Source organism: Jaculus jaculus, chromosome 5 (genome assembly GCF_020740685.1).
Source record: "Jaculus jaculus isolate mJacJac1 chromosome 5, mJacJac1.mat.Y.cur, whole genome shotgun sequence".
Taxonomy (NCBI): Eukaryota; Metazoa; Chordata; class Mammalia; order Rodentia; family Dipodidae; genus Jaculus; species Jaculus jaculus.
The window spans coordinates 43,223,835-43,250,231 of NC_059106.1; the positions used below are offsets into that span (position 1 = coordinate 43,223,835).

Below are 26,397 nucleotides of genomic sequence, written 5' to 3' on the forward strand. Positions count from 1 at the left end.
TTTTGTTTTGTTTTGTTTATTGAGGTAAGGTCTCACTCTAGCCAAGGGTGATCTGGAATTCACTAGTCTTAGGGTGATCTGGAATTCACTAGTCTTAGGGTGATCTGGAATTCACTAGTCTTAGGGTGATCTGGAATTCACTAGTCTTAGGGTGGCCTCAAACTCAGGGTGATCCTCCTACCTCTGCATCCTGAGTGCTGGGATTAAAGGCGTGCAACATCATACCCAACTGGGATTACCTTCTTAAAAATATATATTTATTATTTATATGCAAGCAGAGGTGGGGAAAGGGAGAGAAGGTAGAGAAGATAGGCACACCAGGGCTTTGTTGCCTCTGCAAACTCCAGATACATGTGTCACTTTGTGTGTTGGGCTTTTTACTAGATACTGGGAAATCTAAACTGGGCTTACAGGCTTTGCAAGCAAGTACTTTTAACCACTATGCCATCTCTCCAGCTCTAAGTGGGATTAAAAGCATATGCTACCACACCTGGCTGAGACTCTTTTCATTTCCAGAGTTTGCAGGACTCTGGTGATTCTTAAGTCTCTGCTCCTCTGCAGGACTGGGTTATAGGCATGTGTGCCACACCATTATTTACGTCTGGTAGGATCTAGACATCGGAACTCTAGCAATACCACCCCTTACTCCCAAGTCCCCATGCTGGCATAGGAAGCACACTTAACTGCTGAGCCATCTCTCCAGCCCTTTTGTTGTTGTTGTTGCTGTAGTTTGTTTTTTGAGGTAGGGTCTCACTCTAGCTCAGGCTGACCTGGAATTCACTATGGTTCACTATGGAGTTTCAGGGTGGCCTAGAACTCATGGCGATCCTTCCACCTCTGCCTCCTGAGTACTAGGATTAAAGGTGTGCACCACCATGGCCAGTTTACAGCCCATTTTTAAAAATCTTTTAAGTTAATTATTTTGGGTATTTTAAAGCATAGTGAGAGAAAGCTGGCTAACCCAATTACCCACAGCAGGTTAAGTAGGAAGAGCTAGAGAATGGGCACGGTAGTAGCAGACTCTTCTTAGGTGTCACCAGCACCCAATACAGAGTCACTCAACTACCAGCAGGACAAAGCCATTATAAATGGTGTGTGTATAAATACATAAATGACGAAGTTAGTAAGTCCTCCAATGTACTACACATGTGCAGCAGTTACCTTCTTGTTGCTGGCACAAAACACCCAACCACAAGCAGCTGATGTGAGGAAAAGGCTCGCTTTAGTCTTACAATCTTGAGGGGAAGCAGGTAACACTGTCACTATTTGAACGGAAGGAGTCTGCAATGGATAAGAAGCCTCAAGGCCTATCCCCAGTGACACATCCACTCCACCAAAGAGGCTTCATTCCCAGTCTGGTCAAAGTGACAATAAACAGCAATAACAGAAGAATGAAAATGTTACAGGTTAAAACCTTTAATCAGCACTTGCAGTGGCAAGAGGCACTGGCATACCCATTGTCTGTGTCTGCATATGTGTGTCTATCTGTCACACTCTTGCTCTCTTCTTTCTCTTTCTAAAACAAACATTTTAAAAGGTATATATTAAGCAATGGAGAGGCAGAGGTATGAGGATTGCTGTGAGTTCGAGGCCAGCCTAAAACCACAGAGTGAGTTCCAGGTCAGCCTGGGCTAAAGTGACACCCTGTATAAGAATAAAAATAAAAGAAAGAGCTGGGTGTGGTGGATTGTGAGTCTGAAGCCACCCTAAGACTAAGATGACATAGTTCATTCCAGGTCAGCCTGAGCTAGAGGGAAACCCTACCATGAAAAACCAAAAAGTTACAGGTCTAAATCCTTCCACGTGTAAAACTAGCTATAGATTAAAGCTGGAAAGTAAATCTTAAATTGAAATTAACAGCTCTGAGATTTAGGGAATGTGAAATGTCTCCCATAGATTCATATGCTTGTGATTAAGCCTCTTAACTCAATCACAGCTGATGGCAATTTGGGAGGGGGAGCCTGGCTGGAAATTATCACTGGGGATGGACCTGGAGGTTTATTAGCCCAGCCAGACAGTGCTATGGCAAGACATGATGTCCAACCTCTGCTCTGTAAGGTTGTTGTTTGTTTATTTGGTAATTTTTGTTTTCTGTGATAGGGTCTCACTCTAGCCTAGGCTGACCTGGAATTTACTATGTAGTTTCAGGGTAACTTCTAACTCACAGTGATCCTCCTACCTCTGCCTCCCGAGGGCTGGGATTAAAAGCATGCTCCACCACACCTGGCCTGAGGATATTTTTTATCCTGACTATGAGGCAAATAATGAGCTAGCTGGAAAACAAGAGTGCAAGTATCTCACCATTTCTGATATGCCATATTATCTTCCACAATCACTGCATGTTACAAGTGCAGAGGAAACATGGGGATGTTCCCAGGTCCCACATTCTCAGTTCCATTAGAGGAAACTGTTCCAGGCCCATGGACCTCTATCATCCTTGAGCTCGAAAGATGGCTTAGCGGTTAAGGCATATGCCTGCAAAGCCAAAGGACCCAAGTTCAATTCCCCAAGACCCATGTAAACCAGATGCACAAGGTGGCACATGCATCTGCAGTTCACTTGCAGTGAACTCCCTGCCTGTCTCCTTTTGTTTTGTTTTTTTCTCTTGCCTGTCTCCTCTCTTCTCTTTTCTCTCTCTCTCTGTCCTTGCAAACAAACAAATAAAAATTTAAAAATAATCATTTAAAACTTTTTTTAAAATTCATCCTTAAGAGGAAAAATGTAATACAACAATCAAATTGCAAAGACAGGTGTAACTAGTTGTTCTCAAGATGGCTCTCTGAGCAAAACTTTTCTCCTATACCTGTAGTCTTGTAAATACCAGGTCAACCCATTCAACAGGCCTCCTTACTTCTAAGGGAAAACAAATAATAAAAATAAAAATAAATGGGAAATGACATAAACAAGTAAGTATCTGTATGAAATTTGCCTGGAACATCAGGATAAGGGACACCCAAGGCCAGTGACACCCAGCTGGCAACAAATCACCAATCCTGGCCTCACCACCTACTTCTCAACACAGCTACTCCTAGGGTAGCCCTGCTTTTGGTAGGAAAACCTACAAAGGAGAGGCCACAGAGGAATTCTGTGTTGCTTTTGATCCCTGGATACTAAAGGACAAAGCTCTCCCTCCTTTTGTGTAATCCAAACTTAGCACTAGCTTAAAAGAAAAATTCCCTCCTGAGTGAATGGAATGACCAGAGCCCCCTCCAGAGTAAGTGTGATGAATCTTCATGACTGAACCCTTTGATCTTTGAAAGAATGGAGCTGGGAGCTACACTATCAGTCTTTTTCTTTTCCTTTTTTGTCTTCTGTGATTTTTTTTTTTTCATTACAATCACCTGATCCCCTTTCATGTACCAATGGGCTATTTATTTTACCACCAAAATTTAAATCATTTTTGATAGATCTATAAAGAAAAAAGTATTGAGGGTAAACTGTGAAAAAAAAATGAAAGAAAAAGTTAATCCTCAATCACCACCTCTCATTCCCCCCCAAATGTTTAAGTTCCACTAATCTAACTCTGGTGAAGAGAAAAGGCGCCAACAGACTGCTGGGGCACTGTCATTCCATTCTGCATTTTCAGTGGTGAGCTGTCAGGTGGCCCAGAGCCTCTGGTGCGCACACTACTGCTGACAATGAGGTAGAAAGCACACACATGAGCAGCAGATGAATATCAGGCAGGGCTTCAACAAGTACTTACAGAGCACCTACCAAGCCAGACCACTCAGTAACAAAGTGACCACTTATCATCTGGGGTCTCTGAAACAAATCCAGTCATCAGGTCACATAGGGAGGCTTTATTTGAAGCTAATGAAATCAAAATTAAGATGAATTTTTTAGTATGGTACTGATTTATTTATGTGATAGAGAAAGAATATGAATATGGGCATGCCAGAGCCTCTAGGCACTGCAAACAAACACCAGGCATGTGTGCTACCTTGTGCATCTGGTTTATATTGGTACTGAGAAATCAAACCCAGGTCCTTAGGCTTTTCAGGCAAGCACCTTAACTGCAGTCATCTCTCCAGCCCTAAGATGAATTTTTATTTTTTATTTATTTTTTTGCCTTACATAGTGTATTTTATTTACAGAAGTCTTTTGCAGCAGCCAGTATAAAAGAGTGGGGCTGTACAGATTGAAGTCAGAAGGCAGAGGCCTCCTGTGCTCTGCTCTTTACACCTCCAAGACCCTGTGGGTAAGTCTAAAACCTTGGTTCCACCCACATACACATCTCAGAATACACACCAATTTTCATGTTAACGACAAGCACAATTTGGATAGGATCTTGAAGTACAGCCCAGGCTGACCTTAAAGTCAGTATCCTAGTATTGGGACTATAGGCACATGTCTCCATACTTAGCTATAATTATTATGGGTTTTTTTTTGTATTTTTTTTTAAGAGGTAGGTTTTCACTCTAACCCAGGCTGACCTGAAACTTCCTCTGCAGTCCCAGGCTAAAACAAATTCTTTTTTCCTTTGTAAAATATTTTTGTTTATTATTTTGGGGGAGAGAGAGAGAGAGAGAGAGAGATTGGATGTGCCAGGGCCTCCAGCCACTGCAAACAAACTCCAGAGATATGCATCATCCTGTGCATAAGATGATTTTTTAAAAATTTTTTGTTTATTTTATTTATTTATTTGAGAGCAACTGACAGAGAGAGAAAAAGAGGCAGAGAGAGAGAGAAAGAATGGGTGCGTCAGGGCTTCTCCAGCCACTGCAAACGAACTCCAGATGCTTGCGCCCCCTTGTGCAACTGGCTAACGTGGGTCTTGGGAAATTGAGCCTCAAACCCGGGTCCTTAGACTTCACAGGCAAGCGCTTAACCGCTAAGCCATCTCTCCAGCCCCAGAGGTCCATTTTTAGGTCAGTTCTTGTCTTTCCACCGTCCCTGAGGCAGGGTTACTTCCTCTGGATTCTTTTCTGTTGCTCTTTGCTGCATTCACCTGGAGCTATCTGGGAAATTCTCTTGTCTCTGCATCCCTCCCATCTTGCCACCAGTGGAAGCCCATATGGCTTGTGGCTTTTTTTTTTTTTTTTTTTTTTTTTTTTTTTTGGTTTTTCGAGGTAGGGTCTCACTCTGGTCCAGGCTGACCTGGAATTAACTCTGTAGTCTCAGGGTGGCCTTGAACTCATGGCGATCCTCCTACCTCTGCCTCCTGAGTGCTGGGATTAAAGGCGTGCGCCACCACGCCCGGCTTTTTTTTAATTTTTATTAGCATTTTCCATGATTATAAAAAAAAAAATCCCATGTTAATCCCCCCCACACTTTCTCCTTTGAAATTCCATTCTCCATCATATTACCTCCCCATCACAATCATTATACTTACATATATACAATATCAACCTATTAAGTACCCTCCTCCCTTCCTTTTTCTTCCCTTTATGTCTCCTTTTTAACTTTCTTAATTTTTAAAACAACCTTTAAGAAAGTATCAGATGGGAAAAAACTAATCATTAAGATTCTAATCAAATAGCTAGGAAAAGGAAACTCAAACATGTTAACAGAACACTTGACTACAATGGGCAGTGCTGTAACACCCCAGTTAAAGCAAACTAACTTCATACCAGTCTGGCTACAATTTCCCAAGATAAGGAGATAAGAATTACAGACTGGCTTAGCTGTTAAGGTGCTTGCCTGTAAATCAAAAGGACCCACCAGGTTCATCTCCCTAGGGCCCACATAAGCCAAATATACAAGGTGGCACATGCGTCTGGAGTTCGTTTGCAGTGGCTGGAGTCTCAGGAGTGCCCATTCACTCTCTCCCTATCTCTCTACCAACCTACCTACCTCTTTCTCCCAAATAATAAAAACATATTTAAAAAGGGCTAGAGAAGTGATTTAGCAGTTAAGACGCTTGTCTGTGAAGCCTAAGGACCCAAGTTCAATTCTTCAGGACCCATGTAAGCCAGATAGATACACATGATGGCACATACATCTGGAGTTCATTTATAGTGACTAGACACTCTGGCACACCCATTCTCCCTCTCTCTCCCTGGCCCCTCTATCTATCTGCCAAAAATCACAATAAAACATATTTACAGCCAGTTGCACATCTACTTTTTTGTTCTGTTTTGTTTTTGTTTTTCAAGGTAGGGTCTCGCTCTACCTCAGGCTGACCTGGAATTCACTCTATAGTCTCAGCTGGGCCTCGAACTCTCAACAATCCTCCTACCTCTGCCTCCTGAGGGCTGGGATTAAAGGCATGTGCCACCACACCCAGCCTAACTACAATTTTAAATCCTTTAAAATTATCTGCTTCATTCAATGAGACAAGATGACAAGAGGAAAGAAACAAGATAAATCAGGTTAAGAGTGAAGCTCTTCTTGTAGTTAGCAACTTAACTGTGCACCAGTCCACTCAGTTTTCCATTAACTTGCTTGGTTCAACCAACAGAATTTTAAGATTGAAAAGCTACCTCCCAAAAGATATACAAAGGGAATGTGGGAAACGATTATAAAATGCTACAGGGATTCTTGTAATGCATTAGAAATACTGTATAAATTCAAATCTCACTATATCCACTCCATCCCCTAAACCATTTTTTTTTTTTCAGGAAAACACACTTGAAGTTAAAATTAAACAAAACTAAAATTTTAGTTTCCATGAAAAAATGTCTTATTAGCCACATGTGTTGGCACACTTGGAAGGCTGAGGTGGGAGGATCACCCTGAACTCCAGGCTAGCATGGACTACAGTGAGTTCAAGATCAGCCTGGGGCTGGAGTGAGACTCTGCCTAAGAAAACAAGAATAATATCTCATTGGAACTCAGCCACACACATTCACTTACATGCTGCCGATGCACTATAATAGCTGAGCAGCATCATAGAAACAAAGGCCTTATGAAATACATCTGGCCCCAAAGTCTGCCAAAATCTGTCCCATATTAAACACTGCTGCTCATCTGCCTTATGATAGCTGGTTTTAGCAATGCAGCTTTGCACATGAAATTCCAGGGCTTTGCAGAATGAACAGCTGTAAGTGGGGGGGGGGGGGAAGATCCTGCTAAACTCACTGTAGCTCAGCTAAAAGCCAAATGACTTTTAAAAAACAACATTCTTATTTACTTTTTTTGAGGTAGGGTCTCACTCTAGCCCAAGCTGACCTAGAATTCACTATGTAGTCTCTGCGTGGCCTTGAACTCAGAGTGATCCACCTACCTCTGCTTCTGAGTGCTGGGATTAAAAGCATGTGCTACCACACCAGGCTTTTTTTTTTTTTTTAATTTCTAAAAAAAATTTCATTTATGTATTTGGGGGAGAGAGAGAAGGAAGGAGGAAGGGGGGAGGGAGGGATAGAGGAAGGGAAAATGAATGAATTACAGACATATACGCCACTTTGTGTACTAGGGAATCAAACCTAGGTCCTCTGGCTTTGCAGACAAGCGCCTTAACTACTGAGTCATCTCTCCAGCCCTCAAACCACGATCTTAAACAAAGTTCTTTTACCACTTTATTATTTATTTCCAATGAGGACAGGGTTTATGGATATTACTAGTTCTACTTCCTATACCAACTTAGGAGGCAGCAAAACAGCCAGTCATGTATACAAAACATGTGCCAGGCCTCATTTTTTTTTTTTAGGTAGGTCTCACTCTAGCTCACAGTGACTTAGAATTCACTATGTAGTCTCAGGCTGGCCTTGAACTCACAGTGATCCTCCTACCTTTGCCTCCAGAATGCTGGGATTAATGGGCTCTTTTTTTTTTAGAACCACGCTCACTTTTTTGGCAAAATTACCTTACATTACAATTGAGTGCAATGTTGTCTTGTCTCTCAGAATGTATCTTTGATATATTCCCCTTGCCCTTAACCAAGCTTTTTAGTAAGAAAATTTTCAGACATTAAGAAAACTGGAATTTAAATCTGTATAAATTCTGCCTGCTTTTGTGTTTAATGTGAATATTCATGAGTATATGCAAGTGCAAAAAATGTATGCACGTATGTGTAAAGTTTAGAGAACCACCCTGGGCATTATTCCTCAAGAATGCCATCCACCTTATTTATTTGTCTATTTATTTATTTTCCCAAAGTAGGGTCTCACTCTAGCCCAAGCTGACCTCAAATTCACTATGTAGTTTCAGGGTGGCCTCGAACTTTCACTGATCCTCCTACCACTGTCTCCCGAGTGCTGGGATTAAAGGTGGGAACCACCACGACTGGCTGCCATCCACCTTTTTTAAAAAATATTTAATTTATTTATTTATGAATGACAGAGAGAGGCAGAGAAAATGGGCACACCACGGCCTCCAGCCACCACAAACGATTTCTGGATGCATGCAGCACCTTACGCAGGTACTTGGGAAACAAAGCTGGAACTTTAGGCTTAGAAGGCAAGCATCTTAACCACTAAGCAATCTGTCCTCCAGCCCCTATCCACCTCCTTTGAGACAGGGTTTCTCTTTGGCCTGGAGCTCACCAATTAGGCCAGACTCGCTGGCCAGCCAATCCCAGATTTCCTCCCTTCTGTCTCCCTAGCAATGGGATTCCAGGTGTGTATCACCAACCCTGTTTTTATTTGTCATCTTTTTTTAATATTTCATTTTTTTAAATATTTTTTTAATTTTTATCTATTTATTTATTTGAGAGCGACAGACAGAGAGAAAGACAGATAGAGGGAGAGAGAGAGAATGGGCACGCCAGGGCTTCCAGCCTCTGCAAACAAACTCCAGACGCGTGCGCCCCCTTGTGCATCTGGCTAACGTGGGACCTGGGGAACCGAGCCTTGAACTGGGGTCCTTAGGCTTCACAGGCAAGTGCTTAACCGCTAAGCCATCTCTCCAGCCCTAATATTTCATTTTTATTTATGAGAGAGAGAAAAGGTAGACAGAAAAATGAGAGGGAGAGAATGGGTGCACCATGGCCTCCAGCCACTACAAGAACTCCAGACTCATGTGCCACCTTGTGCATCTGGCTTACATGGGTCCTAGGGAATTGAACCTGGGTCCGTTGGCTATGCAAGTGCCTTAACTGTTAAGCTCCTTTTCCAGCTCACACTCTGCATTTTTATGTGGGTCCTGGGTATCTGAACTCAGGTCATCATGTCTTCAAGACAAGTACTTTACTAATCCTTCTCCCCAGTCTTCTGCCTAGGTTTTCAATAAATTAACATATTGGCTTGATTCAAATTTTCATTTTTTTAAATAGCAGATTTTAAGCCAGGCATGGTGGCACACGCCTTTAATCCCAGCACTCAGGAGGCACAGGTACAAGGATCTCCGTGAATTCAAGGCTACCCTGAGAATAGCCGGAGCTAGAGTGAGACCCTACCTCGAACACCCCCCCCATAAAAACAAAAAACAGATTTTAAGTAAATTGCAGATCTTAAGAACACTTCACCCTTAATACTTTAGCAAACAATTATGGGAAATTAATTTTTCCAGGAAGTAAAGATACAATAATACAGCAGGAATGTAAAACAACTTAGAAGGAAAATACAAGGAAAGGAAAATTCTGACAGCTCCTGAAATCTGAGCTGTCCCTAGTGACAGCAGAGGGTTAGTGATGACTCTTAGGAGTCCCAAAGGAGATGAGGACAGAGCAGATAGTTCACATACCACCTCCATCCTCAAAGGACTTGTGTACACCTCCCGTCCTCACCTAAGGGCAGCAGCATGGTATGTATCAACGTAATCAGAAATGAAGAGTTCTCGGTTCTTGATGACTGGGTCTGTAATAACAAGCTCTCTTCCAGAGTCTGTAAACAAAATTAGTTCATTAATTAAAATGACATTAAGTTTCCCACAAAAAGCACAACCAATACTCAAGTCTTAACACTGTCTAAAAGTGTCTAAAATAGGGCAGGGGAAGGATCAACAAAAGTAAAAAGAACCAGGGCTGGGGAGATGACTCAGTGGTTGAGAGCACTTGCTGTCAAAGCTGCTGGCCTGGTTTCAAGACCCGGTGCCCAGGTAGAGCCTGATGACAAAGTGGCACATGCATCTGGAGTTTGCAGAGGCAAGAGGCTCTGGCACACCCTTTGTTCACAAATGTGTGTGTGTGTGCGCGCACAGGTGTAGAAATAAATACACAGCTTTGGACAAAAGATTGATGGGTATCACACTCTTTGTTATATCCTTGCAAGGATGCTGAAACACACCTACCATATAGAAAAGAAATGAAATGAACAAGAAACAACGATGTCCAAGTAACTTTTTGGGGGGTGGGGGTAGAGTCTCACTCTGGTCCAGGCTGACATGGAATTAACTATGTAGTCTCAGGGTGGCCTTGAACTCACAGTGATCCTCCCACCTCTGCTGGGATTAAAGGCATGAGCCACGACACCCAGCAACTTGTAAACTACTAATATATTTAGTGAACCTGACCCTTTTACTGACTTTCTTTTTCGTTTTATGATATTTGGTCTTTCTGTCTATCTGTCTGTATCTACCTACCTACCTACCTGCCCACTCGCCCGCACCCACCCACCCTCCCACCCATCTATCTATCTATCCTATGTGTTTATTTATTTGAGAAGGACAGTAGGGGGAGTGGGAGGGAGGGAATGGGCACTCCAGGGCCTCTAGCCTCTACAAACTCCAGGGACATACACTACCCTGTGCATCTGGCGTTATGTGGGTACTGAGGAACTGAACCAGGGCCTTAGGCTTTGCAAGCAAGTGCTGAGTCATCTCCCCCTCCACACCCCCATTTTGAAGGTGAGTCCAGGTTGACCTCAACACTCACTCTGCACTTGAGGATAACCTCAAATTTCTTTTTTTTTTTTTTAACTATTTTATTTTTATTTATTTATTTATTTGACCGAGAAAGAGGGAAAGAGAAAATGAACACACCAGGGCCTTTAGCCACTGCAAATGAACTTCAGATGCAAGTGCCCCTAGTGCATCTGGCTAACGTGGGTCCTGGGGAATCGAACCTGGGTCCTTTGACTTTGCAGGCAAATGCCTTAACTGCTAAGCCATGCCCCCAGCCTAACCTCCAATTTCTGATCCTCCTGTTTCTACTTCCTGAGTGCTGAGATTTCAGGCATGTCTAGTTCTCATTTTGGAGAGCAGGCACTAAATATTCCAAAATAGAAAGAAGCCATACATTGACTAAGTTGAAAAGAATAATTGAGCCAATTTTTTAGGGGGGGTGGTAAAAAGTTTATTTTGGCTTACAGATTCAAAGTGAAGATACATGAAGAGACAATAAGTTTTTTATGTTTGTTTGTTTGTTTGTTTTTTCTCTTTTGTTTTTCGAGGTAGGGTCTCACTCTAGCCCAGGCTGACCTGGAATTAACTATATAGTCTCAGGGTGGCCTCGAACTCACGGCGATCCTCCTACCTCTGCCTTCCGAGTGCTGGGATTAAAGGCGTGCGCCACCACGCCCGGCTGAGACAATAAGTTTTAAGAAGGAATCATAATTTCATTTTTTTTTTTACTTTTTATTATATTTTACTTTTCAAAGAAGTTTTTACCATCTTATATTTATCTATATACAGGCAGATAAGAGAGAGAGAACTGATACACCAGGCCCTCTAGCTACTACAAGCAAACTCTAGAAGCATGTACCACTTTGTGCATCTAGCCTTCCATGGGTACTCAGGAATTGAACGTGGGTAGTTAGGTTTTTCTTAAATACTAAGCAATCCCACCAGCCCTCAAATCTTTGGAGGTAGAGTCTCACTCTCGCCACGGCTGACCTGGAATTACGTAGTCTCAGGATGACCTCAAACTCACGGTGATCCTCCTACCTCTGCCTCCTGAGTGCTGGGATTAAAGGCATGCACCACCATGCCTGGCATCAAATCATTTTTAACTACTGGTCTGTAGGCTGAAAACACGTAAAGATAAAGACAGTATGAGAGCACTCCAGACTGCTGCCACAGCTCAGGGACAAGGCCCCAGCAATTCCTACAGCACATAGACTGCCAGTGACAGACCCAGCTCATACAACTCAGGTAAGATAACTGTTTACACACCTATACAAATGTCCTATGTGGTACATATCTCACGTTCAGTTTCCAAGCAAGCCTGATATGGTGGTGCATGCCTTTAATCCCAGTGCTCATGAAGCAGAGGTAGAAGGATCACCATGAGTTTATGGCAACACTGAAACTACATAACTCCAGGTCAGCCTGAGCTAGAGCGAGACCCTACCTCAAAGGAGGAAAAGAAAAAAAGAAAAAGAAAAAACCTTCTCAAACAGAACTGTAATGGAGGGTGGTGGTGGTGGTGAATAAGTGGCCAAAACTACCTTCCTGATACTCTGAAAGTGAGCTACTGACCCAAACCCCAGGAGAAAAGCTAAACCTACAATATCATGCCATACAATTCTAAATTTTGCAGGGTTTGATTGAGACACAGTTTGTCACTAGTTGAAAAAAGCAAATAAAAACTTAAATTGCTATTCGTTTTTTAAAATATTTCTAGCCGGGTGTGGTGGTGCAAACCTTTAATCCCAGCACTTGGGAGGCAGAGGTAGGAGAATCATCATGAGTTCAAGGCCACCCTGAGACTACACAGTGAACTCCAGTTCAGCCTGCTAGAATATTACCTTGCAAAACCAAATATATATCTGTATCTCTATATGTGGCTGGAGAGATGGCTCAGTGGTTAAGGCACATGCCTGTGACGCCTAAGGACCCCGGTTTGATTCTCCAGGTTCCACATAAGCCAGATTCACATGGTGGTGCATGCATCTGGAGTTAGTTTGCAGTGGCTAGAGGCCCTGGTGCACCCATATTCTTTCTCTCTCTCTCTCTGTCTCTAATAAATAAATAAAGATAAAACCTTGCCCGGCATGGTGGTACACGCCTTTAGTCTCAGCACTTGGAAGGCAGAGTTAGGAGGATTACCACGAGTTTGAGGCCACCCTGAGACTACATAGTGAATTCCAGTCAGCCTGAGCTAGAGTAAAACCCTACCTCAAAAAAATATATATATTATCTAAAAAGACTCTGGGAGGGAGGGAGGGGGGGGGGAGGATGGGAGGGAAGGAGGGAATACCCAGGCCTCCAGCCACTTCACATGAACTCTAGATGCACTTGTGCATCTAGTTTATGTGGGTACAGGGGAATTGAGCCTGGATCCTTAGGCTTTGCAGGCCAATGCCTTAACAGCTAAGCCATCTCTCCAGCCCAAAATTGCTATTCTTTCTATTCCAAGTTTAAGGAGTATTAGTACATGTTTAGAAGGTCTTATTTGTTCTTTTGTTTGCTTGTTTTTAAAAAAAAAAACAAAAACAAAAGATAAAATTACCTTAGTGTGGTGATGCATGCCTTTAAAACCATCACTTGGGAGGCAGAGGTAGGAGGATTGCTATAAGTTCAAAGCCATCATGGGACTACAGAGTGAGTGCCAGGTCAGCTTAGCCTAGAGTGAGACCCTACCACGGATAAACAAAAAAGGGGGGAGATTAAAATAATCAAATGATGAAACAGTGGGGGAGATAAAAGAGAGGGAATACAGTAATGTTTTTATTTGCTATGAGCTCTTTTGAGAGAAAATTTATTGCAGTGGTTATCTCCATCAATAGGCTCTTTAAAAAAATATTTAAGGCTTGGGTTTGGCAGCACACACCTTTAAATCCAAGCACTAAGGAAGTAAAGGTAGGAGTATTACCAAGAATGCAAGGCCACCCAGAGTCACCCTGGACTAAAGTGAGAGCCTATCTCAAAAAACCATAAACACCACAAATGTGCACCAGGACCTCTAGCCACTGCAAACAAATTCCAAATGCACATGCCACTTCATGCATCCAGATTCACGTTGAGTACTAAGGAATCAAACTCAGGTCATTAGGCTTTGCAGGCAAGTATTTTAACCACAGAGCCATCTATTGGCTCTTTGGCACATGCCTTTAATCCCAGCACCTGGGAGTCAAAGATAGAAGGATCACTTTGAGTTCCAAGCCAGCCTGTGCTAGAGCAAGACCCTAACTCGAAAAAAAAAAAAAAAAAACACAAAAAAAGAAATATATGTATATACACACACATATCAAAGCATAAGGACATATTTACCATTTTCATTATGCCGATCCTGAACCAAATGCTGATATACAGAATCTGGAACTTCAGACTGACGGTAGTACCATTTGACGTTCATGAGTAGATGGTCCCTCTTACTCTGAAAAGAAAAATCTAACAGCATTAGGAAGAGGATTTCAGGTGCCTGCATGTGCATATCATACCTATGATCAAATTCCCCTTGAAACAGATGGAAAGGCACACAGGGAAAACAATGACCATGTACAATTACTATAATGACATTTCTGTCCCAAAATCCCCAGCTGCAGTACCCTTCAGCCCCTACCCATCAAAGTTGCTTATATCAGGAAATGAGAGGCCAGTCTTCAAACTGTACATCTCCCTAGCTTGACTAGGTCAATAGTGCATCCCTTTACTTTGCATTTAAGTACACAGCGCTCCATAAGCACATTCTTCCATTCTAATTCTTGTTTCCATAAATATTAGTAATGAAAACATCATTGAGGCTAAGAGCTAAAAAGAACTTAGCCAGTGACTTCTAACAGTAAAGTCTCCTGTCATAAACTCTCAAAATCACCCTCCACTGTGGGCCACAGAACTGTGTGCAGCAGTCATAGTGAGGCCAAACTAATGGAGCCCTGTGTGTGACTGACTGGTGGTGAAGAAAATATGAATCTGCAAAGCAGAACCCTGTCTTTATATATATATATATAAAACCTTTGACTCTCCCGATCAAAGAAGAACTTGTGCATGACTGTTGCTCTATGGTCATCATCCCATACATGTATGCAGGACAACTGATCATGGAATCTCTAAGTTAATTTTGTTTTCAGTACATTGAAAACTAAGGGATCAAATACTGTCCTTTCCATTTGAAGACTACAGGGTACAGCTAGAAGCAGATTGCCTGTATGCAAGGCTATGAGATAGTACTTAGGTTTTCTGGCTCTCATAAAAATACCCTAAGTGAGGATGGGACCAAGCTCCCCAACGTGAAAGCAGTACTGTCCCTCTTAGCAGCTTCTATCTTCTCTTGCAGGCTACCAGTCAGAAATGCAGGGAGGCTAAAGTTCATGGTTGTCGCACATTCCAAAAGAAGACAACTTAAGCAGGATGTGGTGGCACCCACCTTTAATGCCAGGCAGAGGCAGGAGGATCACCTTGAGTTCAAGGCCAGCCTGAGACTACATAGTGAATTCCAGGTCAACCTGGGCTAGAAGGAGACACTACCTTTAAAAAAAAAAGGAAGGAAGGGAGGGAGGGAGGGAGGGAGGGAGGGAGGGAGGGAGGGAAGGAAGGATACCGAATCCTGAAATATGTCAGGGGTCCTCACTAATGAAGATGATTCCTGCTTTAATTAAGGGAATATAAACACCAAGCTTCTTATTAACTTTGTTAAATAGGCATGTTTACCAAAATAGGATGTCATCTCTGGCTTGACTTAAACATACAACAATCATGATGTGTAGTACGTAGGCTTGAGTTTTTAATCCACCTTGTACTTTTATAGTGAAAATGTAAACACAAAAGTTATTTTGTCAGCCACGCGTGGTGGTGCACGCCTTTAATCCCAGCACTCAGGAGGCAGAGGTAGGAGGATCGCTGTGAGTTCGAGGCCACCTTGAGACTACATAGTGAATTCCAGGTCAGCCTGAGCCAGAGTGAGACCCTGCCTCAAAAATCAAAAAAAAAAAAAAAAAAGTTATTTTGTCTTGTCTATTCTACAATTTCAAGAGGACAACCTAGTATGAGAAGCAGTGTAGACTAAGTGCCATATGCAGGGTTTAAAGAAAAGATCAATTATTTTCTGCAGGAGACCATTGGAGAGGAGATGAATATGCAAAAGAGGAGAACTGAGAAAGAAATGGGGATAGATAAAGAGTTGAGACTTGCCAAGATGCCAATGGTCCACCTTCACCCACAGAGAAAAGATACAAGTCTAAGTGTCAGCTGCAGCCTGTCTATCAGGGAGCATATAGGACAACTGGGGTACTTTAACTCAACTGCTGCCCAACTACACAGGCACTGAGACAAAAGGCACCAAGCCATGGAAAGAGCAAGAAGGTATGGAGCAGAGTGTGCCTCTAAATATGTCACATGAACACAAAAATTTATCTTGCCAAGACCTAACCCAGGAAGGCAGAGGGAAAATGACTTTTCCCTCAGTTTCTTCTGGAAGTGGAAGGACAAAGAGCACAACCAGGATGGTGTTGTTCACTATGAAGAGAAGAATACATGCAGGGGATAGACAGAACCTGTATGAGTGTTCAGGAGAAGCTCATCACTTACAGGCTTTCTCACCTCTGCACTGCTGACACTGAACCTGGTGATTGCCTCTTGGCTGGTCCTATGTGCTGTTCCATACCTTATAACCATTAAACCTCTGGGGCACCCTGCCCAAGTTTTGACAACCAGAACTGTCCCCAACTAAAAACCACAGATCTAGGGGGCAGGGGAGATGGCTCAGGGTTAAAAGGCACTTGCTTGCAAAAGTTTGCTGGCCTGGATTCAGATTCCCCAGTAACCATGTAAAGCCATATGCACTAAGTGGCACATGCATCTCAAGTTTCCATGCAATGGCAAGAGGCCCTGGCACACCCATTCTCTCCCACCCTATCAAAATTAATTAATTAATTAATTAATTAAAAATCAGATATAGGGCTGGAGAGATGGCTTAGCGTTTAAGGCATTTAACTGCAAAGTCAAAGGACCCAGGTTCAATTCCCTAGGACCCACATAAGCCAGATGCACAAGGGAGCACATGCATCTGGAGTTCGTTGGTAGTAGCTGGAGGCCCTGGCGTGCCCTTTCTCTCTCTTTTTTTCTCAAATAAATAAATAAAAATAAAGTTTTAAAAAAAGTAAAAACCAGATATAACAGGTTTTTTTTGGGGGGGACAAGGTTCAAGGTAGGGTCTCACTCTAACCCAGGCTGACCTGGAATTCACTACGTAGTCTCAGGGTGGCCTCGAACTAACGGTGATCTTCCTGCCTCTGCCTCTGCCTCCTAAGTGCTGGGATTAAAGGTGTGTGCCATCACGCCTGGCCTTTTTTTTTTTTTTTTTTTTTTTTAAAGGTAGGGTCTCACAATAGCCATAGATGACCTGGAACTTACAAGCTAGTGATTAGAAGATGCCTCTGGAGCTTAGCAGGTGCTTACAGATAAACTATCCCATGCTGGAGAGCTAGCTCAAAGGGTAAAAGGCCACCCTGGGACTACATCATGAGTTCTAGGTCAGCCTGTGCTAGAGAGACCCTACCTCAAACAACCACCCCACCAAAAAAAAAAAAAAAAGGTAAAAGCACTTCCCACACAAGCGTGAGGGTCTGAGGGGGACTGCAACCACCTCAGTTTGATAACATAGCACCACATAAATAGTTAAGCATGCCCACACATGCTAGTCACCCCAGACCTCTGGGAAGCAGAAACTGGAGAATGGCTGGGGCTTGCTGATAGCCTTGTCTGACCAAAAACAGCAGCTCTAGGTTCAGTGAAAGATTCTCTCCCAAGAAAACACACTGATGCATCATAGGGGAAGACACGCAACATCTCTGTCTGACTTCTGATTAGGCACACATGGGACAGGGTGCATGTATCCATGCATACACATGCGTACAGCATACCCATACATACACACAGCAAGTAAGTAAGTACAAGATAAGCGAAGCTCTACCCCACGGAAGGAGATGACTGCAGCCAGTGGTTTTATGAAGGTGATGGCACTGACCACTAATACCATGTTTGCACTCACACTAATGATACTTAACCAACTAGCAGCCGTAGCAGCTGTGTTCCAACATTCTGCATCTGTGTTTTTGCAACACTCTTAATATATCTGAAACCTCAAGGGCAACTACTCTTTGGGCATGTGACTGGTAATTGCACACTATTGATTTTTTTTTCTGAATTATGTCAGTGGAAACCTTTAGATGTACCATTTCCATGTTATTTTTTAACCCAAGCACATTTACAGATCCCTGGATTTCCTGGAGTCTATACCATGGCAGTTAGGATTACTGGAGTTCTTGATGCAGTACTATCCAATGACCAGGGAGTGGCAGCATTGTGTTAAAAAATCTTAAATCCATATATCAAACAAAGGTCAAGCCAAACTAAACAGAAATCTTAAACAAATTTAAGAAGCTGCACAATGCTTCTAGATAAGCCAGTAACTTAAAAGTCTAAAGAATCTACAAAGGAAAGCAATGTGTTTCAGGGATACTCTAAAATGGTTAATGGGCCGGGCGTGGTGGCGCACCCCTTTAATCCAGCACTTGGGAGGCAGAGGTAGGAGGATCGCCATGAGTTCAAAGCCACCCTGAGATGACAGAGTTAATTCCAGGTCAGCCTGGACCAGAGTAAGACCCTACCTCAAAAAACCAAAAAATAAAATTAAATAAAATTAAATAAAATGGTTAATGTATGACTGCAAACACTAGTTACCTGTAAAGAGTTAAGGAGCACCCCCCAAAAAGTGAAGCGGTAGGAAGAGCAAGGTCTAGGTCCTATCTGTTTACATGTCACAATGCGACTGAATGATGCTGTGAGAGAATCTGTCTTCCTTGTATCTGTTCCCTGGCATTAGCTAATATCACCAAGCACAACGTATCCACAGAGACTACAGCAGCAGGGAGCACCCCTCTTAGCTCCAAAGTCACCTCACATTGACGTCTGTACTTGAAATAACACACCTCTTCCAAATAGCTAGCAAAAGTTTGCCTCTCTAGGTGAACGGCATTGTTCCACTGCCTTCTGAATTAAACTACAAAGTGGCAGAACTGTTAACATGGAAAAACAAAATAACTTTTCACTTCGGTTTTTTTTTTTTTTTTTTTTTTTTAATGTAGGGTCTTACTCTTGTCCAGGTTGACCTGGAATTAACTATGTAGTCTCAGGGTGGCCTTGAACTCATGGCGATCCTCCTACCTCTTCCTCTCGAGATTAAAGGAGAGCGCCACCATGCCCAGCATATGTGCACTTTGAAGGAGCACCAAATGCACATATTTAGAAGTTAATGCTGATTTAAGTATGTTTGAATTTGAATCATTGGGTAAAAAGAAGAAAATCAGTAGAACACTGAAAAATTATATATTTCCCCAGTTTATGTAAATTAGCTTAACCTGTCTTCAATGTCTTAATTACGTTCTCTTCTCTCTCTTTGGTATAAACCTAAACAAAGGCTGTAAGCCTCTATTTATAACTACTACATCTACAGCCATTTTTCTAATACAAACATGCCCTGATAGCTTATCTCAGTCCACATGTCAGACAACAAAGGGCCACTGGCCTGTTGGAGAGGAGAAATGGAAAGCAGGAAATGAGAAGGCTTAGTTAATCCCCAGATAATCGATCAGTGTATTCAGTCAAGTGTGAGCTGAGCTGGGAAAAGGCTGTCTCAAAAAAGGGGGAAGGGGAGCTCAAAAAGCATTAGGCCAGAGCTACAATCCATTGTAAAAAGGATGGGTTTTGTCAAAAGACTTCTTCCTTGTGTCCAAGCACCAGTATCAACATACACCAATGTCAATGTCTCAGAGTAACTTTTTTCCTTGAAACCTATTGCTCTCTCTTTTCGCTTTTTAAACAAGCTTTAACTTTTAGATTATACTTCCTATATGGACAGTTTTAGGATAATTCTAAGAAAGGCATACAATCTGTGTAACCACTACCACAATCAAGAAGGAAACACGTCCATGACCACAAAAAAACAACTCTTAGAATCAGTATTCCTATTCTGGTGTGCCCTGTGGGCCAGAGACTGTAAAACAGCACCCTTGGTGCTTTGCAGATGAGGCAAGGTGTAGAAAACAACCAGTTAAGCTATGATACTGTGCTCCTGCCGAAGACCACTCAAGATAAGAATCCCATGTCCTCTGTAAAATCAAAACCTTTGCTAGGTAAAGCCTATGGGCTTAGATAGAATCAGTCTCTTGAAACTTCCAAACTATAAATAAATAATAGTAAATAATTTCTAGTTCATTTCAAAGTGTTCTTTCCTCAAATTCTGTAACCAGATTATACTAGAGATGGTCTCTGAGAATGGGCAGGGAGCACTGGAGTGTGACTCAGAAGTCCCATACCTGGGAAAGCTTACATTCCAACAGAGGAACAGAACAGGCCTTCTCCCGGACTTCCAAATCAGGAGCAATGAAATCTGCCATTTAGTAGCCACAAACCAGATGCAAGTAGCCTTCACTTACAGGGCTAATCTCTCTAGATATTCTCCTTAGTGGTCTCTCAAAAGCTCCTGAGGATGACAGGAAGACGTACACCGTGACTTGGCTGCTTCATACACAGACAACTCCAGTTCTGCATCTTACAGGGAGGAGAGAAACCCAAGGATGCCTTATTTACTTGTCCTTGCGCTGTCAGCTAAGGGTCAGCTTGTTCGTAAAAACTCTCCAACATTTTCTCCCTCCTTCTTTCCAGGAGACTGATCTAACACAGTCATTCTGGTAAATATCAACTATGCACTGGAAAACAATGTACATTTCTTCAGTTGTTAGATATATGGCAATTAGCTCAAGAGTTCTGGAAATGACAATTAGTTAGAATTGAACTGTTGGTAAACATTATGTAACCTCACTGATTTGTTATCTATTTGTGTGCTCAATGACTGTAGGAGATTTGTTGAAATCTTTCCGATTACCTTAATATCCATCAATAGTAGAATGAGGATGAGTTGCAATGTACTCACTCAGATGAAACAATACTAAACAGCAATGAAAGCAGACTGCTGAAATATACAAAAATATGAACTTCAGAAACATACTGTGCTACAAAACCAGACAAGCAAATATACACCTACTTCCCTTTGCAGAAACAGTTCAAAAGCAAGCAGAACTATCTATGATGGCAGAGTTCTCAGCATGGTTATCCAAGTCAGTGACATCTGGAATATACACGCCTTTTATTCCTTGGTAAGAAAGTTAGCCATGTGTATTTACTATATAAAAACTCACTGAAACACATTTACAATTATACTCTTTGCATGATGTATGTAGGAGTGCCAGAGTGCAAATGTGGTGGTCACAGGAAAACCTCAGGCTCTCCACCTTACATTCCACTTTTAAACAGGATCTCTATCATTGTTTGCTATTATATCTTAAAATATTTTAAAGATTTATTACTATTTATTCATTTATTGGAGACAGAGAGAGAGGTGAGGGAGAGAAAGAGTGAAAATGGGCATGCCAGGGCCTCTAGCCACTGCAAACAAAATCCAGATGCATACACCACCATGTGCATCTGACTTATGTGGGACCTGGAGAATCGAACCTGGGTTCTTGGGCTTTGCAGGCATGTACATTAACTGCTAAGCTATCTCTCCAGCCCCATTGTTTCCTATTATGAATGCCAGACTCTTAGCTGGTTCCAGAAGTTCAGGGATTTTCTCGGTTCCACCAACCACTGTCACAGACATGTTGGGATTGATTATAGGTGCTCCTGCATCAGGTTTTATATGGGTACTGGGAAACCAAGCTCCAATCATCAGGCTTGTATATCAAGCAATGAGCCAGCCATCTCCCTTGATCTCATGGTTTATATTCTTGAGTATATACTCAATTTCAAGTTCAATTTGTTTTTTTCAAGGTAGAGTCTTGCACTACCCCAGGCTGACCTGGAATTCACTATGAAGTCTCAGGATGGCCTCAAACTTATCTCTGCCTCCTGAGTACTGATATTAAAGGTATGTCATGTGCCACAATACCCAGCTTAATAATTTTTTAATTATTTTACTTGCTTACTGAGTGGAGGGAGAGAATGGGTGCTGCAGGGCCTTAATGCCACTGGAAACGAACTCCAGACACATGTACTTTTTTGTTTATCCGGCTATATATGAGTACTGGGGTATTCAACCTGGGCCATCAGGCTTTACAAGCCAGTGCCTTTAACCACTGAACAATTTCTCCAGCCCAATTTCAATAGAAGTTAAAAGATTTATAAACTTAAATTGACATACACATCAACAAAAATAGGAATATACATTTAAATAATTTTGTTTTTTGGTTGGCCAGCCAGTTCAAATGAGCCCATGGGTACAACAGCAGCAGGTCTCTTACAGGGAAAACCAATCACTCACTAATTGGACTGGAGGCTCATTCTACAAGAGGGAATACATTCTACAAGAGGGAATATATGCCTGGTGCTGGGAAGATCATGAGCCCTAGGGGTGTAATGCCTGCTGGTGTCTGGCTAAATGCATCTATTATGCTCACCAAACTGCCCAGTAAGCACTTTTCTTGATGTTCATACTTGTATATTAATGCTACTCTCACTTTTGGTTAGAAAAGCTTCGCTTTTCAGTTGGCAGTGACCCCTGAGATGACTGAAAAGGCACCACAGGGCTGAGAAGTGGTGACAGAGGAGTGCTCAGCATGGAAACATCTCTATCACACCTTCCAAGGCTCGGGGTCCATTGTGGAAGAGGTGGTGGAAAGAATGTAAGAGCCAAAGGAAGGGTAGGATTCCTTACAATACACTCTTCCAGACACAAAATGGCCTGGATATCAATGACCCCACAATGCCTGATGCTACCTACACAACACCCTCATAATAGGAGTGTGAGGGAATAGGGCCTAGGTACATGGATTCAGGCTGCCCTGACTATGAATGACATGTTCCCTGTGGAAGTAGCATTGTAACCACTTTTTTTTTTTTTAGTTGTTCAGAAAGAATACTTTAATTCCAAACCCTGAATTCATGTCTTTTTTTTTTATTCCACCTAAAATATATTTTTATAAGATTGCAAGCAGAGAGACAAAGAATGGATGTAGGGCTGGAGAGATGGCTTAGCGGTTAAGCGCTTGCCTGTGAAGCCTAAGGACCCCGGTTCAAGGCTCGGTTCCCCAGGTCCCACATTAGCCAGATGCACAAGGGGGCGCACGTGTCTGGAGTTCGTTTGCAGAGGCTGGAAGCCCTGGCGCAACCATTCTCTCTCTCTCTCTCTCTATCTGTCTTTCTCTCTGTGTCTGTCACTCTCAAATAAATAAATAAAAATTAAAAAAAAAGAATGGATGTAGCTGCTGCAAACAAGCTCTAGATGTATGCATCCTTTGTACAACTGGCTTTATGTGGGTATTGGGAATCAAACCCAGGTCATTAGGCTTTACAGGAAAGAGCCTTAACAGTTGAGTTATCTCTTCAGTCCCTTGTGTCTGTTTTACCAAAGAGTTGAAATAAACCAAAACTGAGAAGGATAATTATTAATTATTATATTTACTCAGAGAAGGATGGAACCAAGGGAAGAGAAAATTGATATACCCACTTGGCCAAGAACTAAGCAAATGAATTTAGAGAGCAAAGAGAAGTGCAGAGAGCTCCAGCCATGTGGAAAGCAGGAAAGGGTAGGGAACCTATGTGGGAATAGGGCTAGGGGCCTCTCCTCATCTCTTTTTCCCTGCTAGTAAATAAATTTTTAAAAAATATTAAATTAAAAACCCTGTATCTTACCATTAGAGCATAAAACTAAACAAACCTATATAATTACAAGTGTCAGTGCCAACAGTGTGATGAATAATTAAAATTTCTGAAAATATAAAGCAGTCACACTGTTCTGAGCTACTCACAGGAGAAAGTCACATACTCCTTTGTTCCTCATCCTTGTCAAATTTTCCGCACACACTTGACCTCACCTTGGAAATGCTCCCAGTGTTTGTGAATGAAAAGAGGCACAGAGCCTCTAAGCTAAAGGGCAACTAACAGAACCACAAGATGCTTAATACAAAGCTACCTTATAGGCCAGGTCCTGAGATGAACGCAGTACTACCAAAGCCTGTTCAGATACATAGGTAACCACTGAGGCAGTACTCACCCCAGGGAAGGAAGCAGGCCATTGATAAGGGGTGAGTGAAACCTCTCTCAAAGAAAGCTCTGATTTTTAACAAACCATTTTTCTTTTTTTGTTTTCTTTTTTCTTTTTTTTTGAGGCAGGGTCTCAGTCTAGCCTAGGCTGACCAGAAATTCACTATGGAGTCTCAGGCTGGCCTCGAACTCAAGTCAACCGTACTACCTCTGCCTCCCAAGTGCTAGGATTAAAGGCGTGCGTCACCACGACTGGCTCCAAAATTTTTTGTATTTATTTATTTGGAAGAAAGAGGTGTGGGGACAGAGAGAATGGTCATGCTAGGGCATCCAGCCACTGCAGACAAACTCCAGACACCCTGTGCATCTGGCTTACATGGGTCCTAGGGAATGGAACTTGGGTCCTTTGGCTTTGCAGGCAAGCGCCTTAAGTGCTAAGCCATCTCTCAGTTCCCATCATCATAACATTTTTCTATGTTTGCTATTTTTACAAACTACTTTTTCATTACAGATTTTGTCTTCCCAAAAAGACTATCTGGCAGCAAACTGCTGACAAAATATGGATGGCTGACCTCTTTACACACAGTCTGATTAGCATCTCTCTTGGGGCTCTGCACAGGCTGCATTGTAAATCACACATGCTCACTGTCATGTATGATAACCAAACAGTTACCTAACAAGTAAGGGTATTACAGATATAAAGAACTAAGTGCTGAATATATGGTGATGGTTCAATTCCATTCTAGTTTTCTTCCTTTAAACTTGAAGGCGGGTGACACTGAAGCTGAGTGCCATCCATAGGGCCCTCACATTTGCCACAAAATGTCCCTTACACTGTAAAGTTCACCTCCAATTACAGAACACAACCAGTCAGAGCATCTATCACTTACATTAAAACAAGTAGAGCCCAGTAGTAGGGCTGTGGGAAGCTATCAAATGGTTTAAATGGATATCTCACCTTTTAAATATCAAGGGGCCCTCTTTTCTAGAACATCTCACCAAGGGGTTTGGCCTTTTAACAAAAAGAGCTGTCCAAGTTGAAAGAGCATTCAGAAGACAGGACACACAGAAAAGCCCAGCTCAAAGCTATAGAGATATCTATCCTGTGTGTTAAAATAAAAAATAGTAAAAAAAAAAATCCTTTTAAAGAAAAATAATAAATGCATGTAATGAGAGAAAGGGACCTTTTTTTTAAAGGATACTAACAAAGAAGGTCAAATCCCAGTCCCTATACTGTTCCTGTTTTTGGCAAACACCTCATAATTCAGAAGTCCGCCTATCCAGAAGCTCTATTAATTTCACAGTTCTTCAGAACAAAGAAACTCTTCTTCAAGTCTTTTTTTTTTTTTTTTTTTGGTGCCTCAAAGTCAAAGCAGCCATTCAGCACAAAGCTCTGTTCCATGTCTGCTGCTCAAGCACTCACGGGGAATGGCACACATGCGTATCTGGGCTCCCTGCCTAAGACCCAACAATGATCTTAAACTAGGAATCAAGATAATTTCCCTAATCCTCTAGGTCCACAAAGGATTTGTCAACAAAAAGATTGTTTAAATATTTTATTTATTTATTTATTTGAGAGAAAGAGGGAAGGGAGAGAGAGAGAATGGGGATGCCAGGGCCTCTAGCCACTGCAAAGGAACTCCAGATGCATGTGCCCTTTGTGAGTCTGGCTTATGTGAGTTCTGGAGAATGAAACCAGGATCCTTTGGCTTGCAGGCAAACACCTTAAAGGCAGGGCCACTTCTCCAGACTCAACAGAAAGATTTTTTTTTTTTACTTTTATTTATTTACTTGACGGGGGGACAGAGAAGGAGGAGGAGACAGAACAAGCACGAGAGTGAGCCACTTCCAGCCACTGCAAACAAACTCCAGATGCATGCACCACCTTGCATATCTGGCTTACGTGGGTCCTGGGGAATCGAACTCGGGTCCTTTGGCTTTGTAGGCGAGTGCCTTAACTGCTAAGTCATCTCTCCAGCCCAACAGAAAGACTTGTAATAGCTGACTCATGGGAAGCAATGAATAATAATGGCCACTTACCTTTAATATGAACATAATTCTATAACTTGAGGGTAGAAATGCCTATAAAAGGAAGATTTTGTGTTTTTTTTTCCTTTTTTTTTTTTTTTTTTTTGAGGTAGGGTCTCACTGTAGTCCAGGCTGACCTGAAATTCATTATGTAGTCTCAGGGTGGCCTCAAACTCACAGTGACCCTCCTACCACTGACTCCAGAGTGCTGAAATTAAAGGCATCCACCACCAATGCTTGGCTTTTGTTTTTTAACCTTTTTTTTTTTTAAGAAACCATTTTTCAAGCTCCACCTATAACAAACATGGAGATCCGAACAGTTATCAATAATCTCCCAAGTAAAAAAAGCCCAGGCCCAAATGGATTCACTGCTGAATTTTACCAGACCTTCAAGGAAGAGCTAACACCATTGCTTCTTCAGCTTTTCCAGGAAATAGAAAAAGAAGGAATTCTACCAAACTCCTTCTATGAAGCCAGCATCACCCTGATACCAAAGCCAGGCAAAGATAGAACAAAAAAAGAAAATTACAGACCAATCTCCCTCATGAACATAGATGCAAAAATTCTCAACAAAATATTGGCAAACAGAATACAAGAATGTATCAAAAAAGATCATTCACCCTGACCAAGTAG

General features: G+C 42.1%; 1 protein-coding gene across 4 annotated transcripts in view; it reads right to left on the minus strand.

The window, feature by feature from the left end:
* Rere (arginine-glutamic acid dipeptide repeats) overlaps window positions 1–26,397 on the minus strand; it is a 315,974-nt gene that overhangs the window by 177,802 nt on the left and 111,775 nt on the right. For all 4 annotated transcript variants that reach the window (XM_045148710.1, XM_045148711.1, XM_045148709.1 and 1 more), the window contains 2 exons: window positions 13,969–14,074; window positions 9,605–9,701 (listed from right to left, as the gene is read on the minus strand). In XM_045148710.1, coding sequence (XP_045004645.1) covers window positions 9,605–9,701; window positions 13,969–14,074 — 203 coding nt within the window. The remainder of the gene's footprint in view (window positions 1–9,604; window positions 9,702–13,968; window positions 14,075–26,397) is intronic.